Below are 20,472 nucleotides of genomic sequence, written 5' to 3' on the forward strand. Positions count from 1 at the left end.
GAAAACAGGAGAGGGTTTATACAAGAAAGACAGGTGAATGATGTTTAAAAAAAAAAGTAGCAAAATATTTAATCCAATCTAAATAAATATCAAGGAATGTATTGGAATTAATTCCATGTATCAAAGTAAGACAAAGGATTGTTGTAAATTTTCAATAGTTATGTCATTTGCTTATTAAGCATAAGACAATGACAGTTCACTGGAATCTTGATGTGTCTTTACCATGTCAACCAAAGTCATGAATATTAGTTGACATGTTTGCGATAACAAGATCTCTGATAACCCTAGAAAAGTATGTGAAAGGCTTCCCAGAAGAGTCATGTAGCTACTTACACCTTGTTTATTAAATGATTAGCCTCTATTTTGTAACCACAGAAGTCACAATTCTCAGATCATTGTCTCAGAGAAATGAATATTGTTGTCTATGTTTGTAAATCTGTATTTTAATTAAGGTCACGCAGTGGATTGTAAAAGGTTTTATTATGACTATGTGTGATATTCATATATGTTAATTAAAATTGAATGGTTTCTGGCGATAAAGTTGATGTGTAATGAATGAAGTGTTAACCCACCGCCAACATTAACCTCTCCCACCTTCTTTAGGGTTATGGGGGAGAGATTGTAACAATAAACTATTAGGTAGCACAGAGGATACCATCTGTAACAATTAGTTACCTCCCTACCCTTAACCCTCAAATAATGTGATAATATATTTTCCATCATTTCTACATGTACCTTCCCCTGCGCCCCCGTAACTGCTGGGATGTTGTGATGGCTCCAATAAGAAGGATCGTACAGAGTACTGTTGAGAGCTCCCCTGAACTGCTCCATGCTGTTGCTGCCTCAGCGTCTGTCTGGGGAGCAGGCAGCCTGCAGGTCCTTGAACTCACACCAGCCAGTCCTGTGAGCACCTGCTCTAGGTGACCCCTTCCTTGAGACCAGCAGTCTTGCTGAACCCCAGGGCCTACTTCACAGGCCCCCCTTCGGTGACACCCTCAGAGCTCACCAGAATCCTGCTCCTCTGGTTTGAATGGACCCATCCACACTCAGCCTGGGGAACCACAGCACTTCACCCAGGGTCACTTAGAAAGGCCTGAACCCCAAGTACTGGAGCTTTCTCTGCCTGGTTCTAGCCTGACCTCCCTCAGAAACTCCCACCCTAAACCCTCCCCTTCTGAGAGGTCTCAGCTGTGCTGAGAGTGAGGGCTGAAGCTCAGGGCTCCTGAGTGTGGGTCTTGGGGGAGAAGCATCAGAACAAACAAGGAACTTGCTGAAGACTCATTTCATGGCCCCACTTCAGACCTGCAGATTCGTAACTTCTTAGAGTGGGGACCTGACCTCGAGGGGTTCATATTCACTGAAATGGTTCAGAAAGAATCTGAACCATTGGCTAAGTGGTTTCCATCTGTTTCCCATCAGGGTCACATGACCAGTGTTAGGAAATGACCTCCCCGGCGCCCTCCCCACAGAGTTCTCTGGTCCCGTGGGAGCACCAGTGTGGTGTGTAGGAAGTGCTCCAGGGGACTCTAAGGGGGGCCCAGGTTAAGGATGCGGCTCCTGGTCCATTTGTGAGACCTGAGGCCCAGCGTCAGTCCACGGAGAGGCAGCAAGTTCTGCTCTGCGTGGGCTTTAAAGGGACAAGTCAGTGCAGCCCATACACCCGTGTTAGCACAATTTGGGGGAATTTATATGAAGAAAGAAGAGTAGACGACAGCAATAACAATTTGATAGATTGGTCTCCATGGAGGAGCTGATTGTCCTGCATCTCTCCTGAGACGAAGGACAGGAGAGGTCGGCCTTTCTCGCTTTTCAAGGTCCTTCTGCCTGTGGGGGTGTTGGGAGCAGGCGAAGGAGCTCTGCTGGCACCTCTGGAGGTGTAATCTCACGATGCTGAGGTGATTCCTCCACAGTCGTGATGTGAAAACGACCCAGGGCAGGAGGAAGAAGAGGAGGGAATGGCAGCTTCTCAGGGGAATGTCCTGATCCAGGTGAGAGGCTGTGTCTGCTTTTTCCTCCTTAAATGCCCTGGATTGAAAACTTACACATCTTTAATTCTCTTTTTCTGATATTCTTGCCTGGCGAGGTGGTTTTCAACTATTAAATCCTATTTTTTCTTTTATTTTATGAGTCACAATCTGGCTCTTCTCTCTGCTTGGGCCTCTTCTCCTTTTCTGCCTCCAGGCTCCCTACAGGGCATGAAGCATTCCCCGTGGGAATTAACAGCTTTCAGTTTTTCAAAATATTCCCTTTTGGAAAGATCAACAAGGGAACGCATTGATATGCAGAATTCCCATTGGGATGGGGTGGGGTCGCAAAGAGTCAGACAGGACTGAGTGACTACACTGAACTGAACAGTTCAGTCGCTCAGTCCTGTCCGACTCTTTGCAACCCCGTGAATCGCAGCACGCCAGGCCTCCCTGTCCATGGCCAACTCTCGGAGTTTACTCAAACTCACGCCCATCGAGTCGGTGACGCCATCCAGCCATTTCATCCTCTGTCATCCCCTTCTCCTCCTGCCCCCAATCTCTCCCAGCATCAGGGTCTTTTCCAATGAGTCAACTCTTCGCATGAGGTGGCCAAAGTATTGGAGTTTCAGCTTCAGCATCAGTCCTTCCAATGAACACCCAGGACTGATCTCCTTCAGGATGGACTGGTTGGATCTCCTTGCAGTCCAAGGGACTCTCAAGAGTCTTCTCCAACACCACAGTTCAAAAGCATCAATTTTTTGGTGCTCAGCTTTCCTCACAGTCTAGAATGCCTTAGAGACTTTTGAAAAAAATCTGACTATTCTCTACATTGGTAAGAAAGGTCTATTGTTTAAATGTGCTTTTGGGGATACAGAACAGGGGAGGTATTTTTGGAGTAAAAATGTATAAAACTGAAATTTTCTCAAGATACATTGAGATTTCCTTAATTTTGCCGAAAGTACCTGAGCAGAGACCATGTGTCTTCTCGAGTGTTTCTCTCACCTGACACCAGTTTATCCCATTACACCTGATGGTCACCGATTCGGGTGTTTTCTGCTAGATTCTCACACCATGAAGTTCCATTTTTTTCTGTTTATCTTTAATAAAATCTTGGAAAGACGTAGTGAGTGGGGTGCACAATCCGACACAGTTAAGGTGGAAACTCCATTTCCTCCTCGTGTCTCTTTGCTGCTCGTTGGCTCTGAAATATGAGCACTCAGCTCTGTTCAGGAGAGATACTGAGTTTTGTAAGGAGAGGCTTTCATTAGTCAAGTCAGACACTTTTCCCTTATGGGTTATTACAAATGTTGAGAATAGTTCCCTGGGCTACGCAGCAGATCCTTGTTGGTTGTTTTTGTACATACTAGAGTGCATATGTTAAACCCAAAGTCCTAATTATATTCATTTTTCTAATGAGCAGGTCCCTTTGGAGTAAAGGAAGAATCCCAGCGCTAGGTGTGAATGAATGAAGCAGATGACACAGGTGAGGGGTCCAAAGATCACAGAGGAAGCCAGACTTTTTCAGGTGGTTTGGGGAGGCCTGCTTCACTAGAATGAGAAGCCTGGGTTTATTTCTGTCAAAGAGGGACATGACCTTCCCCGTTCTCCTGCTCTTAAACCTCTGTGTGTTCTTCTTCAGCTCCAGTGGTTTTTCCCTCACTTTCACTGAGAGCCAAAACCTTCCTCCTGGTCTCTGGGGACCTGCATACTCTCGCTGCTTTGGGGGACCTAGGAAAAGCTGCTCACAGTTCTGACAAAGTCTGCCTTAAGGCCTTTCCAAATTCCTGACTCTGCCTCAAGTCAGAAACGTGTGAGGAGAGTTGTGGAGATGCTGGGATTGGTTGACAAAATTCCAGAAATACTGGGAACAGATATATGCTTCCTGCTTTCCAGTTTCCAATGGAAACTTCAAACATGGCTCTCCGAAGTTCAGACTCAGTCCCTGAGATCATAAAATGTAATCCTCAATTTCTACCTCCCAATTTTTACTTCCTATGAGCAAATTTTAGACATTTTAAGTGCATTTACCCCAACTCATCAATGCTAAAACCATTTAATATATCTATTAATTCACAGAAATATTTTTTACTGTTCTTTTATTTTGTACTGGAGTATAACCAATGAACAATGTTGTGGGCAGCAGAGTGACTCAGCCATCCATGTACATGTGTCCTTTCTCCCCCAGATTCCCCTGCCATCCAGGCTGCCACATGACATTGAGCAGAGTTCCCTCTGCCGTACAGTAGGAACTTCTTGGCTATCCATTTTAAATATAGTAGTGTGTACATGGTGATCCTTTATGGAGAATTGATATTTATTTTTCTTGAAAGGTTGCTGAAATTTTCCAGTTAATTCATCTACTCCAGGGATTTTTTAAATTACATTTTTACTCTTTATTAATAGTTTTAGTTGTGTTATAATTTTTTTAATTCACTCATGCTAACATCTAAGGTGTTCTGTGTTTCTAAGAAGTGAATCTGGAGGTATTCAACTCTTCGGTATAGTATCATTCATTGTAACCTGATAGAATTACTTTTTGTTCTATGTAACATGTACAGGGCCGTTGTTTTTACTTCTGATCATACTTGCATCTCACCTCTTATTAATCTAGCTAAGGGTTTGTCAGTATTGCATACAACTGTAAAGCATATTCACTCAAAATACTAAGTGGGATCTCGGTTATTTGTTATCTTTCAGTGATATCTTCTCATGATACCCAGGGTTTGTTCCCAAAGAAGCCGTGCATAGGAGATTCATGTGTGAGGTGCTGGGAGGTTCTGAGAGCTCTCAGCTTGGAAATCTGTACTTAATGAAAGACTGGGAGAGTAAGGGGGCCTGTGAAGGGCAAAAAGATGTTGTTTTAGATGTAACCAAATCGGGACAATTATCCATGATGAAAACATGATTGCCAAAAGAAATTGAGGATATGTGTCAAATTGGGAAAAATCCCATTTGAAGTCAATAAGTTTGGCAGAAAACTATGTTTTTGTAAGCAAGGACACATATGATTTAAAAAAAAACTCATATTCTCTGATGTGAAATTTTGAAAACATGGAAAGTCATCTAGTCTATGCTACAAATAATCACTCAAACCAGCATGAATATAGGTTTGAATTAAACAGTCAGTCATGCATGTCTGAAAGCCAGAGATTTGAAAATGAAGGAAGAAAATCTCACTATGATCAAGTTGAGAGATCCTTTAGTGAGGGCTCATTACTTTTCCACCAACAAACATTTTCTTCCTATTCCAATATCTGTTACGTCGATAATAATGAGAGAGTCTTTATCTGGCCGCCGTCATTCAATGGGTATCATAGTACAGATAATGCGGAACAACCTTCCATGTATAATCCAACGAGTGAGGCCTTAAGCGAGAACTCCATCTTCAGTTATTACAACAGTATATATGATGGAGCCAGAATCTACCCATGCCTTGAACCTGGGAATCACTTTGACCAAAACTCAGGTCTCATGAATCATCAGAGAACTCAGTGTTCAGAGAACCATGATGAAGGGGATGAATGTAGAAATGTCTTTTATCAAAGCTCAAATCTTATTACAGATAGGAATATCCATACTGAAGAAAATCATTACAAATTTAGTGAATGTGGTCAAGTTTCTAACCAGTCATCACAACTTACTCAACATCCGAGTATTCATGCTAAGGGGGAACACTGCAAGTGGAATAAATGTGGGAAAGTCTTTCCTCAATTATCAAATCTAAACGGACACAGGAAAACCCATACTGGAGGGAAACCTAACCAATGCACAGAATGTGGCAAAACCTTTAGCAAGCCCTCAAACCTTACTCGACATCTCAGAACTCATACTGCAGAGAAGACTTACAAATGTACAGAATGTGGCAAAGCCTTTACTCGGAATTCAAACCTTAATCAACATAGGCGAATCCACACTGGGGAAAAACCATATAAATGTCAGAATTGTGGGAAAGCTTTTAACCAAAGTATGGCACTTACTCGACATCAGCGAATCCATACTGGGGAGAAGCCATATAAATGTCAGAATTGTGGGAAAGCTTTTAACCAAAGTACGGCACTTACTCAACATCAGCGAATCCATACTGGGGAGAAACCATACAAGTGTAAACAATGTGGCAAAGCTTTTAGCAATTGCTCAAACCTTAATCGACATCAGAGAATTCATACTGGGGAGAAGCCTTATAAATGTACAGAAAGTAACAAAGCCTTTAATCAGCACTCAAACCTTACCCATCATGAGAGAATTCATACTGGGAAGAAATTATACAAATGTACAGAATGTGGCAAAGCCTTTAATCAGAGTTCAAACCTTAATAAACATAGGCGAATTCATACTGGGGAGAACCCATACAAATGTAAAGAATGAGGCAAAGCTTTTAACTGACACTCAAACCTTACTTGCCATAAAATAATTCATACTGCCAAGTAGTCTTACAAATATAAATAATGTGACAGAGCCTTGAAGTGAACCGTCAGCTCACTCAGCATCAGAGAGTGTGTGCTGGAGACAGACCCTACAAACATAATAAGTGATGAAACAGGTTTGTCCTAAGCATACACATCAGAAAATGCCAGAGGGTTCATCCTGGGAAGAACGTTTAATGCTGTGAGAAATGTACAAAACGAATTTAAAAACTCAGGTCTAAATAAATATCAGAGAGTTCATCAAAGATAGCATTCAGTCAATAACCCTTTTCTGGTACTACTTTAAATCAGGATATTATAGAAAATAATCCATAGTTAAAACACTTAGAAAAATTATTTGTTACTTGGACCATAGGATCAAGGTGAGAGATGTTGGACAATATAATTATTATCATTGTATCCTTCTTCATATTGACATTATGTGAAAATAAAATGTAATATAACTCAACTTTCAAATTACTACAGGCTAGACCTTTGTTTCTAGTATGTATATGAACTAATATGCTTTTTTAAAAACGAATATTCTTGGTCTTTGCTGCCTCAAAGTGAAACAAGACCCTTCTATATTAGGTGGAAACAATTTTTATCTACTTTTCTATGGACTATTAAGGATCTTGTAATGTGAAATGTATAGTGGAAGTCTAAATGAAGGTGATGACTGTCATTGTTTAAAACATCCCTCTATGTCACCATTAGGTAAGTGTTCAGAGAATAATTCTTTGTATTAAAGTAAGAGAGTCTAAATTTTAAATAGGTGTGCCAATGGTTTTTTATGGATATAAAGATGGCAGTTCACTGAAATCTTGACGTATGTTTATAACAGCAATAACTAGAAGTCATGAATTTTAGTTGACATGGTAGCAATCAGGAAATCTTCACAGATACCCAAGAAAAATCTATGTAACCTTTTCCTGAAATGTCATGTAATTAATGTAATTAATCCTTATTTACTAAATTATGGCTCTCTCTGTTTTGTAAACCATAAATATCACATTTCTCTGACCATTGTATCAGAAGAACAAGAATGTGTCCAAATGCTTGTAATCTGTATTTTGATCAAAGATTATAAACTTTGGAAAGTTTTATTTAGATTATGTGTGAACTTACTATAAGTTAATTAATAAAAGTGAACGGCTTTTCATATATTAAACTTTATATATAATTGATGAAGTGTTCTTATCAGTAACAAGCTTCCAGGTGGTTCAGTGGTAAAGAACCTGTCTGCCAATGCAGGAGACACAGGAGATGTAGGTTTGATCCCTGGGTCAGGAAGATCCCCTGGAGAAGGAAATGGCAACCCACTCCAATATTTTTGCCATGGGAAATCCCATTGACAGAGGAGGATGGTGGGCTCCAGTCCATGGGGTTGCAAAGAGTCAGACACAACTGAGCATGCACACATGTATTCCACCACCAATGTTAACATTGATACAAGCATTAGCATCCCCCTGGGTTTTTTTTTAAAGTCATCACTAACTGATGGTGAATAGAAAGTATCTGTAACACAGTAAGATGACATTTCATGGGGCTTCCCAGGTAGTGCTAGTGGTAAAGAATTTGTCTGCCAATGCCAGAGACATAAGAGACACTGGTTCGATCCCTGGGTCTGGAAGATCCCCTGGAGGAGGGCAGGGCAACCCATTCCAGTATTCTTGCCTGGAGAATCCCATGGACAGAGAAGTCTGGCAGGCTACAGTCCATGTGGCCACAAAGAGTTGGACATGTCTGAAGTGACTTAGGATGCACACAGAATGACATCTCATAGTAACTCCTCTTTTTCTACTGGCCATAACCCTCAAATAACTTGAGATCATATTTTCCATAAATGGTACAGTGCATCATTTCCTTGTTTTTAACTACTGGGACATTATGATGGTTACAATATGGATTGCATAGGAGTATTGGTGAGAGTTACTTACACTGACCATAATATTGCTGCCTTAGCATCATTTGTGTAGACTGGTGGCCTGCACGTGCCTTGCTTTGACACCAGTTATGCACATAAGCACACGTGCTAGATAACAGCCTGCAAATTCATAAGCAAATGTAAATTCCTCATAGGTCTTCCCTAGCAGCCTTTATAACCAGCCGTCCTCCTAAATCCCAGGTCCTTCTATTTTGATTTATTCATTCATTTATTTCCGGCTACGCTGGGTCTCTGTTGCTCTGCGGGCTTTTCTCTCGGTGTGGTGCACGGGCTTCTCACTGCGGGGGCTTCTCTCTTGTGCAGCGCGGGCTCCAGGGCGCACACTTCAGCAGTTCCAGCTCCAGGGCTCCAGAGCGCAGGCTCAGTACTTCTGGGCCCGGGCTTAGCTGCTCCACGGCCCGTGGGATCTTAATGGCCGGGCATGGAACCCGTGTCCCCTGCGTTGGCAGGAGCATTCTTAGCCACAAGGAAAGTCGTTAATTCTCGGTGAAGATGCTTCAAGTTCTCCAGGCAGCCTTGATGCAGAGAGGCACCTGAGAAAAGGCTCTGGGACATGAGGGAGAAACATTCTAAAGCTCTGATCTTGACCATCATCAGAATAAAAAGGGAAAAATTTAGCAGTTGAAAACCACCTCAATAGGCAACATCAGAAGTAGAGAATGAAAGGTTTATAAACTGTTAATGCAGGGCCTTTCAGGAGGAAAAGCAGACGTAGCCTCTGAGCCAGGACAGACGTTTACGCGAGAAGCGGCCATTTCCTCCTCTTTTCCTCCTGCCCTGGGTCGTTTTCTCCTCAGGTCCTGGGGAAGAATCCCCTCAGCGTCCTGAGATTACACCTTCCAAGGCGTCAGCAGGGCGCCTTCGCCTGCTCCCCACACGCCCACAGGCAGGAGGAGCTTGAAAAGCCGAGAAGGCCCACCTCTCCTGTCCTCGTCTCAGGAGAGATTGAGGACGATCAGCTCCTCCCGGAGACGCGCCGTCAAGCCCTCCTTTGTGTCCACACGTGTTCGCTCCCCGGATTCCGCCAGCACGGGACCGGTGAGCGGCACCGGCGTCCGCCTCCCGACCCCGGCCCAGCAGACCCCGCCGCCCCTCCGGGCCTGAAGCTGGCGCTGAGCCCTCGCAGATGCGCCGAAGCCCCGCATTCAGCCCGGGCCTCGCCGGGAGCCGGAAGACGAGCGGCGCGGCTGCTCCCCCGGGAGCAGGGGCCGGAGTTTGCGAGGAGGGGCCTCCTGGGCCCCCAGATGAGAACCGCTTCCCTGAAGATGTTCTCTGCAGCCTTAAAGTGGATACAAAGCCTCCCCAGTCTAAGAAGTTGTGAGTTGGCCGGTTTGAGGGGAAGCCGTGAGCCGACACGTTGAACGAGCCCCTGTGGGTGCTGACGCGGCTCCTGTAACACCCGTCTTCCGTGGCTCTGAGCCGGAGCCATCGCACACAGCACCCCTGGGAGCCCTGAGCCGGTGAGGGCGCGGGGATGGAACCTCTGAGAACGCCGGCTCGGCCCGCCTGATGCCCGGGAGGGGCTCCTCCTGGGGGCGGCCCTCCGTGGCCTCGAGCTGCACTTGCTGAAGGGGAGGCGGAGGCGAGTGGAGGACAAAGTCACATGATGCCCTTGGCGGGGTGAGGCTTGCTCTCCCAGATCTTCCAAAGTTACCCCGAGTCCTGGGTCCTGTCTCCCCCTCCCCTCCTCGGGGCCACGTGCTTCCGTGCTCAGGAACTCAGCCGTGTCCCGCTCTTCTGCGACCCCGTGGGCGAGAGCCCTCCAGGCTCCTCTGCCCTTGGGGTTTCCCAGCAGGAATACTGGCGTGGGTTGTCATTCCCTTCAGGGCATCTTCCTGACCCAGGGATCGATCCCGCGTCTCCTGGGTCTCCTACATGGCAGGCGGATTCTTTGCCACTGAGCCACCTGGGAAGACCCCTGGGGCCACAGGCATTCCCAAAATGATTTGCATTGTGACCACCTATCCGTAGGTGAGGGGGCCTCCATCTTCAGAGACCCGGGGACGCCAAGGTATTTACATCACAGCTTTCTCTGAAAATGAACCAAAGGCAGTCATGGAGGATGGATTAAAATGGGAAGGGACCAAAGCCTTTGGACATGATGCCGTAAATGTGTATTTGATAATACACAAAGGAAATAGTGATCAGTATTAAGTGATAAGGCACATTGTAACTGAATTTGAAGATGAGAGTTTTTTTGGTGTTGCTGCCCTATTGTATGTGTGTTTCTATATTTTAAGAATTTTTGGGGGGATTTCCCTGGTGGGCGAACGGTTAAGAATCTGCCTTGCAAAGCAGAGGACGTGGGTTTCATCCCTGGTCAGGGAACTAGGATCCCACATGCCACAGGGCAACTAAGCCCATGCTCCCACAACTAGGACCTGACTCAATCAAATAAATAAATATTTAAAAAAATAAAAGAATTATGTGGCTATAGTTTGTTCTGTCCCTACTCTTTACCTGATATTTTATCACATCTATAAAGTGCATTAATTGAGGTAAAAATAAAACAAGGGAAACATATCCATTCTTTAAATATTATTTGAGAGCATTAAATCTTTTTAAAAAGATCCTATCAAGTGTGCATGCCCCAATAACAATGTATTTTTTAAAGTTTAAAGATTTTTTTTAGAGAAGGTTTAGTTTCACAGCAAAATTCAGAGAAAGGTACAGAAATTTTCATATGCTTCTTATTCCCATATACATATTACCTCCTTCTTTATTATCCTCCTCCACCATAGGGGTACTTCTGTTACCACTGATGAATCTATAGTGACATCATAAGTATTTAGGGTCCATAGTTTACTTTATAGTTCACTTTCAGGGTTGTACAGTTTGTGACACTGGAGAAACATATAGTGACATGTATCCATTATTTATAAGCTTTGAATTTATTAATAATCAAACTTGATAAGCTTTCCATTTATTTTTGTTTACTTTTTTTTTTTAAAGGAAACTCCATACTGTTCTCCACTTTGACTGTACCAGTGTACATTCTTTCTACCAGTGATGTTCCCACCAAGGAGGGTTCTCTTTTCTCCAGACCCTCTTTAGCAGTAGACTTTTTTGATGATGGGCATTCTGTTGTAAGGTGATATCTCACTGCAGTTTCAATTTGCATTTCTCTAATAATTAGTGATCATCTAGTGAAAAGGGGGTGAGAGTCTCCGAGAGTTAAAACTAACTTTATCTGTAACAAAGACGTACACTTGGCTGTCAGGGAATTCTCCCCGCCCTTGGAACCAGCATGGGAGTACTAGCTCAAAAAGGAGTAATTGAAGTAGTTCTGGTTTTTTAGGCTTTGTTTTTTTTCTTTTTTCTCAGCTTGCTTCTGGGTTTAATTACCTTTGGTTACCTTTCAGACAATGGAGAAGGAAATGGCAACCCACTCCAGTATTCTTGCCTGGAGAATCCCGTGGACAGGGGAGTCTGGTGGGCTGCAGTCCATGGGGTCACACAGAGTCAGACACGACTGAAGTGACTTAGCATGCATGCATGCAATAATTAGTGATGCTGAGCATCTTTTCAGGTGCCTCTTGGCCATCTGTATGTCTTCTTTGGAGAAATGTCTGTTTAGGTCTTCTGCCCATTTTTTTGATTGTATTGTTTGTTTTTTGGATATTCAGTTACATGAACTATTTGTAAATTTTGGAGACTAATTCCTTGTCAGTCACAAATATTTTCTCCCATTCTGTGGGCTTTTCATTTGTGGTTTCCTTTGCTGTGCAAAAACTTTTGAGTTAAGTTTGGTCTAACTTGTTTGTTTTTGCTTCTACTTCCATTACTGTAGTAGATGGATTGAAAAAGATGTTGCTGAGATTTATGTCAAATAATGTTCTGCCTATGTTTTCCTCTAAGAATTTTATAGTATCCAGACTTAATAATATGGAAACCAAAGACCCGTCTCAGTGTACCTGTCAATACTTCCAAGTTTAATGGCACACGGAGCTCAAGGGACTGAATATTTCTTGAGACACCTGGCACCCATTTTATTGACTGTTCTTTTAGAATTCAAATTCTTTGAATTAAAAAATTAACTGTTAAAAAAATAAAAGTTTTCCACAAATCGTTTTCACTGTCCAGAAAATCCTCTAGACACAGAATATTCATAGCCCCACCTCTGCTAATCCTTGGATAACACTGAAATTTTTTAAATTAAGTTTTACTAGAGTATAGTTGCTTTATAAAGTTGTGTTAGTCTCTACTGCACAGAAAAATAAATCAGTCATACACATACATATACCCGCTCCGTTTTGGGCTTCGTTCTGACTCAGGTCAGCACAGAGCATTGAGTACTCCGTGCTATAGAGCACGTTCTCATCAGTTATCTATTTTATACATAGCATCAAGGGTGTATACGTGTCAATCCCAATCTCCCAATTCATCCCCCTCACCCCCTTTCCCTCCTGGGTGTCCATACATTTCTTCTCTATGTCTTTGTGTCTGCTTCTACTTTGAAAATAGGATCATCTACACCTTTTTTCTAGACTCCACATACATGTGTTGATATACGATATTTTTCTTTTTTTTTTTTTAACTTACTTTAAACTCAACATTCAAAAAACTAAGATCATGACACACACTCCCATCACTTCACAGCAAATTGATGGGGAGAAAGCGGAAACGGTGATGACAGACTAGCGCGGAGAGAAGGAGAGTGAACTGGGCAATCCGGCAGAGAAAGCTTTATTGCAGGAAGAGAGAAGGGGCTGCCTTTCGAGAGAAGCCAGTGTTCTCCCTTTACAGCCATCCCTTCTTATACCTTGTCGATGGGGAATTGCGTCCCGAAGGGAGGGGGCCTTAGGGTATCTTTAGCCAGCAGCTGGTGGGGTCTTGTTACTAGGGAGTCAAAGGGGTCTCATGGTCCGGGGATCACGTAGTCTTGAGAAACTGGCAAGTCTTAATAAACTGGTAAAACAGGACATCAGCAGGAAAAAACAGGATATCACCTTAAGAAAAGAACAGGATGGGGGTGGCGCGTGGCTCCGGGGCCGCCCGCACGGGCCCCCCCAGGGCTCTGACAGCGGGCGCCGGCCTCAGGCAACCGCGCCTCCCGCCCCCCACAGCACCCCGCCCGCAGCCGCCGCCGCCCTATATGTGGCCCGACGCAGCCGCCGGGCCATGGAGCACGCCTGCCGTCCCCCACCATGGAGCTGGCCGAGCGGTTCCTGCTGGACGCGCTCGCCTACCTGGAATGCGCCCTGGGCGTCGTGCGCTATGTGCTGCTGAAGCTGCGGGGCTCGCCCTACGGGCGCTACGCGTCGCCCGGCTCCGCCTTCGGGCTGCCGGCGCGGGCCGCCTGGGCGGTGCAGGAGCTGCCCTCGCTGGCCCTGCCGCTCCTCGCGTGCGCGGGCGCGGGCGCGCCGGCCGAGCGCCTCAACCGCTGGCCCAGCTGCATCCTCCTGGCCATGTTCCTGGTCCACTATGCGCAACGGAGGGAAGCCCACGCCGCTGTATGCCTTCCTGTTGGCGTTCATCTTCTGCACCTACAACGGCTACCTGCAGAGCAGGTATCTGAGTCAGTACGCAGTGTACGCGGACGACTGGCTCAGAGACCCCCGGTTTCTAACAGGTTCCGCCTTGTGGTTGACAGGCATGCTAATTAACATCCATTCAGATCATGTCCTAAAGAACCTCAGGAAACCAGGGGAGACTGGCTATAAAATACCAAGAGGGGGCTTGTTTGAATACATATCTGTGGCCAACTACTTTAGAGAAGTCGTGGAGTGGTGTGGCTACGCCCTCGCCAGCTGGTCCATTCAGGGCTGGGCTTTCGCTGTGTTCACCTTCTGTGTCCTGTTCATCAGGGCTCAGCAACATCACAAGTGGTACCATGAGAAATTTGAAGATTATCCAAAATTCAGAAAAATCATGATTGCGTTTTTGGTTTAAGTTTGTCGTCAGTGGAATTATCTTTGACTTGAAGCTTTTTGATGAAGTTTCTTTTGGGACCATGTCAATGAACTGATTGATGTCTTTGAAATTTTTCTGGTACTTCATCTTTTTTAACATTTGCTCTAGGATTTTTTTCCCTTAGCAAATGTGTACGCTGCCTAATAACAGTCTAATCAAACTGAAATCACAAGTTGAAGTATGATGCTGCCCACTAACCAGATCAGGAATCTGAAGGCCTCTGATTTGGGGTCTGCTTCCATGGAGTGGGGCTTGGTGGCTCAAATGGGAAAGAATCCGCCTGCAATGCGGGAGACCTGGGTTCGGTGCCTGGGTTGGGAACATCCCCTGGCCAAGGGCATGGCAGCCCACTCCAGTACTCTTGCCTGGAGAATCCCATGGACAGAGGAGCCTGGCGGGCTATGGTCCATGGGGTCACAGAGAGTGGGACACGACTGAGCGACTAACACTTTTTTCACTTTCACTTTCCATGAACTGAAACATTTCTGTATCCCTTACACAACCTCGACTGCATGAGTTTAAGGTCAAAGGTGACATCCCCTTCCCCCCTCAAGCCAGAGGCATCTTCTGTCTTCATGTCCCTCCTCCCGCCAGGTCAGACAGTTCTGGGTACCCACGGTGTACCCACAACCTCTCACAACTAGGTGCTGGGTGGCCAGAGGAGTTGGGCCTGGAGAAAGGCCCAGTGGAGGCTGATACCAAAGGCTTCTGGCACCCGCTCCGGCCTGGTCCACCAGGTGACCTCACTGGAGGCAGTGCGCCAGGGGCATTCTTCAGGAGCAGGGTGCTGTATCCCCCACAGGAGGACTTCCTGGTGGCCCTCGGCTGGGGGCATGAAGGTGCCCAGGGCAGCCCTCCCATCGGGTCCCTCACCAGGAGCTGCTGGCCTGGGATGGCTTTCCTTCCTCCTTTGAGGTAGAATTGGAATTTTTTCAGGCACTTTTTTTTTTCTTTTAAAGTACTTCTCAAGATTGCACACCTGCAACTTGAAGCAGAATTTCTTTTTTTTTGATGCTCCTAACTCTACGGAGATCAATAATAATAACATTTGCTAGGTGTTGCCGGGTGTGTCAAAGTAGCCTCCCTCTTTTGGAAGGCTGCTGAGTCTCTGCTGTGAAGATGTAGTGAACACCCAGAGAAGATCCCCTCCTCTTCTCTGTTGCTGCTGCGTTTGCAGAGCTGGGAACTGGAACGGATGCGTGGAGAGAGTTCATGTTCGCTTACAGTCGCTGACCATGCTGAGTGACGGGACTCCAGGACTCACCACGTTGTGTCTTAGGCATTCTTCAGCTGCGCCTCCAGGCAGGGAGCACGCCCTCTGGCCCCTGCCCTCCGGACCCCTGGGCACCCCATCGGATCAGCCCCCCTCTCCCCTTCTGGTTCACCTTCCCAACCAGGGGCTCCCTCCCCATGAGTTTTCATGTAGAAACTGTATTCTCGGTGTTAGCTGTTTGCTGCAGTCTCTTAGGGTTTTCAAAAAGCTTTTCCTGATGTGGTTGTCCTTCATTTTAACTAAAACTGGAAAGCTTTTGCAGGGAACTTTAATGATCAAATAAACTCTGTGCTTCATTTTACCTAAAAAACTGGAAGGCTCTTGCAGGGAAACTTTATGATCAAATAAACTTTGGACCTTTTTCTGACTGAATAACTACTTGAAACCATAAAACTGTAAATATTTAGAATGTCTTCTGGAAAACTCAGAAATCTGAGCAAGCCTTAACTGATTTGGGCCCTGGGTTCTGGAAGGCATACCTGGCCAGAAAGAGGCTTGTCAGAGAGGCCCACTGGGAGTTCTGCATCTGTCGGTGCTGCTTTTTTGAGTGACCAGATTTGGGGTTCAGTGGTGGTTTGACGCACAGTTCCTGCTTCACTGGCACGCACCGGCTCTGTGATTGACACAGGAAGAGATCTCGGTCTGCCTGTCTGCCTGTCTTCCATTTACTAGACTCTGTAATGTAGCAAGCTATGACAGTTCGTTATTGTGTTCATTACAAAAATAAAGGAGATTAATAAAATTAAAAAAAAAAGAAAAGAACAGGATGCCCATGAGAGCAATTTGGTCACTGTGACTTCATCCCATTTGTCAGGTCACCAAAATGGACCATTGTTAAACTATACACTATGAGCCCCTTTTGAACCCTAGCAAGAGACAGACTTTACTTTCTTGGGCTCAAAAACCACTGTGGATGGTGACTGCAGCCACAAAATTAAAAGACATTTGCTCCATGGAAGAAAAGCTATGACCAACCTAGACAGCATATTAAAAAGCAGAGACATTACTTTGCCAACAAACGTCCATCTAGTCAAGGCTCTGGTTTTCCCAGTAGTCATGTATGGATATGAGAGTTGGACCATAAAGAAGGCTGAGTGTTGAAGAACTGGTGCTTTCAAACTGTGGTGCTAGAGAGGACTCTTTTTTTTTTTCCTTTTTTTTTTTTTTCATTTATTAGTTGGAGGCTAATTACTCCACAACATTGCAGTGGGTTTTTAGAGAGGACTCTTAACAGTCCCTTGGACAGCAAGGAGATCAAACCAGTCAATCCTAGAGGAAATCAACCCTGAATATTCACTGGAAGGACTGATGCTGAAGCTGAAGCTCCAATACTTTGGCCACCTGATATAAAGAGCTGACTCATTGGAAAAGACCCTGATGCTGGGAAAGATTGAGGGCAGGAGGAGAAGGCGGTGGCAGAGGATGACATGGTTAGATATCATCACCGATTCAATGGACATGAATTTGGGCAAACTCCTGGGGATAGTAAAGGACAGGGGAGCCTGGTGTGCTGCAGTCCATGGGGTTGCAAAGAGTTGGACACAACTTAGTGACTGAACAACATAAGATTAGGTGATTATTTCATCTTTTTCCAAGAAAAGGAGAGCCTGGGTACTCTGCAACCATGACTCATGAGAATGTAGGGGCTTACAGTTGGGAAGTATGCAGTAATGGGTGCAGCAGAAGTCACCAGCCACCAGCTGGGATTGTTAAAAAGAGCCAAACAAATGTGAAACATGGAGGAGACACTGTACAAAGACACAAAGATGCTCACCAGGACCAGGATGCTCTAGGTAGCTCTAGATTCGGGGGAGGATCTTGAAGAGATGCTAGCCCTATGAATATATTGCACCCTTTGCTTGTACCTGTACAAGATGAAAACCATGGAGCCTCTGAACCAGATTGTGAGCATCAGACATGAAACAGCAGGAAGTAAAAACCATCCTACACTCAGTAAAACTTTGATTCTATTATGAATCACATGGTAACACAATCCCAAATCTTTCTTCTTTGTGATGTTTCTGTTACTCCAATGATCTTTCACATACCTAGTAAATAGAATATTTATCAGCATGTGCACAACCCAGCAGAGGAAAATAGCAGATCCAGTGTACTTGGGAGCTTTCATTTTAAGCTGTCCCCACCTGGAGTTCCTGGGACTGATGGTGATGGCCTGGCAGACACTCAAGAGGCAGGTGCTACCAACGGACACTCCCCTGGCCTCTCTGTGGATGTAGTAAGCAATTTTGCATTCAGTATCATTGAGAAAATATTTCCACCCAAACACTTTCATTGTCCTTAGGGTTCCTGTAGAGAGCATGACCAAGGAGTGGGCTATAAGCAGATACTCAACGATCAGATCTATGGATCTTAGCCTGCACCAGCAAAGTGAAGGAAGAGATAATGGTAAAGAAGAGAGAAATTTCCCAGGATTCCAAATACATTCTGGGATAAGAAGATCAATTCTATTGCAAAATCTCTGGTGGCCATTCTTCCAGTTCTCTGTGAAGGATATTTGCCTTCTGAGCTAAAGTTTCCTGCATAGAAAAATGAGGCATGGGCCACATGTGTTACACCAGGTGAAATTTAATGTTGCCCACTTATTATTCATTTCCACAGAGATATATTACCTTCTTGTTTTTATTTTACTAAGAGATTTCCGAGATTTTAATATACAAATTTTAAAGAGCTCTTATATATATCATAAGATATCACTTATATGTGGAATCTAAAAAAAAATTGTACAATTGAACCTATATATGAAATAAAAATTGAATCACAGATGTAGAAAACAAACATAATTACTGAGGGGGAAGTTGGGGAGGGATAAATTGGAAAATTGGGATAGACATATATACGCTGAAGTAGTGAAAGTGTTAGTTGTCAGTCATGTCTGACTCTTTGTGACCCCATGGACTGCACTCCGCCAGGCTCCTCTATCCATGGAATTCTCCAAGCAAGAATTCTGGAGTGGGTTGCCATGCCCTTCTCCAGGGGATCTTCCTGACCCATTCCTTAGCATATGAGCCACCAGGAAAGCCCCATATACACACAGCTATATGTAAAATAGACAACTGACAAGACTTCCCACACAGCATAGGAAAGTCTACTCAGTACTCTGGGATGATCTATACGGGAAAAGAATCTAAAAGAGAGTGGATACATGTATACGTATGCTGACTCACTTTGCTGTACTGCAGAAACGAATGCATCGTTATAAATCAACTATGCTCTGTACAGTCTTGCCCCAAGGCCTCAGGCATGGAGCCCAGAAACAAGGTCATCTCTGGAACTGTCTGAGCCCCTTGGTCATTGTTGTTCAGTCACTCAGTTGTGTCTGACTCTTTGTGACTCCATGGACTGCAGCACACCAGCTTTCCCTGTCCTTCGGTATCTCCCAGAGTTTGTTCAACTCATATCCAGTGAGTTGGTGATGCCATCCAACCATCTCATTTTCTGTTGCCCCCTTCTCCTCCTACCCTCAATCTTTTCCAGCATCAGGGCCAGTGAATTGGCTGTTCACATCAGGTGGCCAAATATTGGAGCTTCAGCTTCAGAATCAGTCCTTCCAATGAATATTCAGGGTTGACTTCCTTTAGGCTTGACTGGTTTGATCTCCTTGCTGTTAAGGGACTCTCAAGAGTCTTCTCTAGCCCCGGAGTTCGAAAGCATCAATTCTTCGGCACTCAAGCCTTCTTTACAGTCTAACCCTCACATCCGTATGTGACTGCTGGAAAAACCCCTTTGTAACCATTGCCAAAAGCTCTGCCCCCACCCCCTTCCATCATCACCAGCAGACTTAACACCAAATTAGGCAAAAATGCCCATCCTGGTAGCCACTATAGTGCCCTATCCAATAACCTAGTGCTAGCCTTCCAGCAGGAATTTTCTTTGTCTTGAGGCTGTAAAAATCAGCTGCTAACCCACGAAAAGCACAGTCTCCCTCCAGCCAGCTGCATTTGTAGCACCTTCATTACTTCTGCTCCCTGCTCTTAATAAATGCATCCCCTTCTGAAATACTCTGTGTCTGGAAATTCTTTTCCAACCCACGCTGAGACTGCCCCGACATACTCAAATAAAAAATTAACTTAAAATGAATAAAATAAAAGCAGAAAAAAATCTGAAAAAAAAAGAGCTCTTATAAATGAGTGAACCACTGCTATGAAGGTCTAGACAGCATACTGAAAAGTGGAGACATCAGTTTGCTGACAAAGGTCCCTATAGTCAAAGCTATGGTTCTTCCAGTAATCATGTATGGATGTGAAAGTTGGACCCTGAAGAAGGCTGAGGGTCAAAGAATTGATGCTTTCAAACTGTGTGCTGTAGAAGACTCATAAGAGTCCCTTGGGCAGCAAGGAGATCAAATCAGTCAATCTTAAAGGAACTGAACCCTGAATAGTCATTGGAAGGACGGATGCTGAGGCTGAAGCTCCAATACTTTGGCCACCTGAGGTGAAGAGCTAAGTAACTGGAAAAGAGCCTGATGTTGGGAAAGATTGAGGGCAGGAGGAAAAGGAGGTGACAGAGGATGAGATGGTTGGATGGCATCACTGACTCAATGGACATGAGTTTGAGCAAATTCAGGGAGATGAAACAGGGCAGGGAAACCTGGAATGACTTAGCAACTAAACCACCACAGGCAAGAAAGGACTTAAACCTGACTTGGCTGGTAACAAATCTAGCACATTTAATCACTGTGATATCTGACAAATCCAGGTAGCTCTGTCCTCTCAATAGTTTAAATAGATATTGAGCTCTCTTGGTAATGTGTCATTATATTTTGGGCTTCCCTGGTGGCTCAGTGGTAAAGAAACTTCCTGCCAACGCAGGAGACATGGGTTCAATCCCCAGGTCAGGAAGATCCCCTGGAGAAAGAAACGGCAACCCACTCCAGTATTCTTGCCTGGGAAATCCCAATGACAGAGGAAGCTGGTGGGCTATAGTCCATGGGGTCACAAAGAGTCGGAC

The 20,472-nt window shown here is 44.8% G+C and overlaps 4 protein-coding genes and 1 pseudogene across 4 annotated transcripts in view; 4 read left to right on the plus strand and 1 right to left on the minus strand.

Moving 5' to 3' along the window:
• The window catches only part of LOC122692444 (thymosin beta-4-like), a 567,005-nt gene that overhangs the window by 325,359 nt on the left and 221,174 nt on the right, over positions 1-20,472 (plus strand). The gene's annotated exons all lie outside the window — the stretch shown is intronic.
• Positions 1-20,472, minus strand: part of LOC122692415 (zinc finger protein 345-like) — a 564,572-nt gene that overhangs the window by 282,066 nt on the left and 262,034 nt on the right. The gene's annotated exons all lie outside the window — the stretch shown is intronic.
• LOC122692418 (zinc finger protein 501-like) overlaps positions 1-20,472 on the plus strand; it is a 147,468-nt gene that overhangs the window by 99,808 nt on the left and 27,188 nt on the right. The window lies entirely within an intron of this gene.
• Positions 5,100-6,332, plus strand: LOC122691424 (zinc finger protein 239-like). Its single transcript, XM_043897982.1, has 2 exons — positions 5,100-6,162; positions 6,244-6,332. The coding sequence occupies exons 1-2, from the start codon at positions 5,100-5,102 to the stop codon at positions 6,330-6,332; spliced, it is 1,152 nt and encodes a 383-aa protein (XP_043753917.1).
• On the plus strand, positions 13,381-14,210 carry LOC122692426 (annotated as a pseudogene).

This window comes from Cervus elaphus, chromosome 4, assembly GCF_910594005.1.
Source record: "Cervus elaphus chromosome 4, mCerEla1.1, whole genome shotgun sequence".
Classification (NCBI taxonomy): Eukaryota; Metazoa; Chordata; class Mammalia; order Artiodactyla; family Cervidae; genus Cervus; species Cervus elaphus.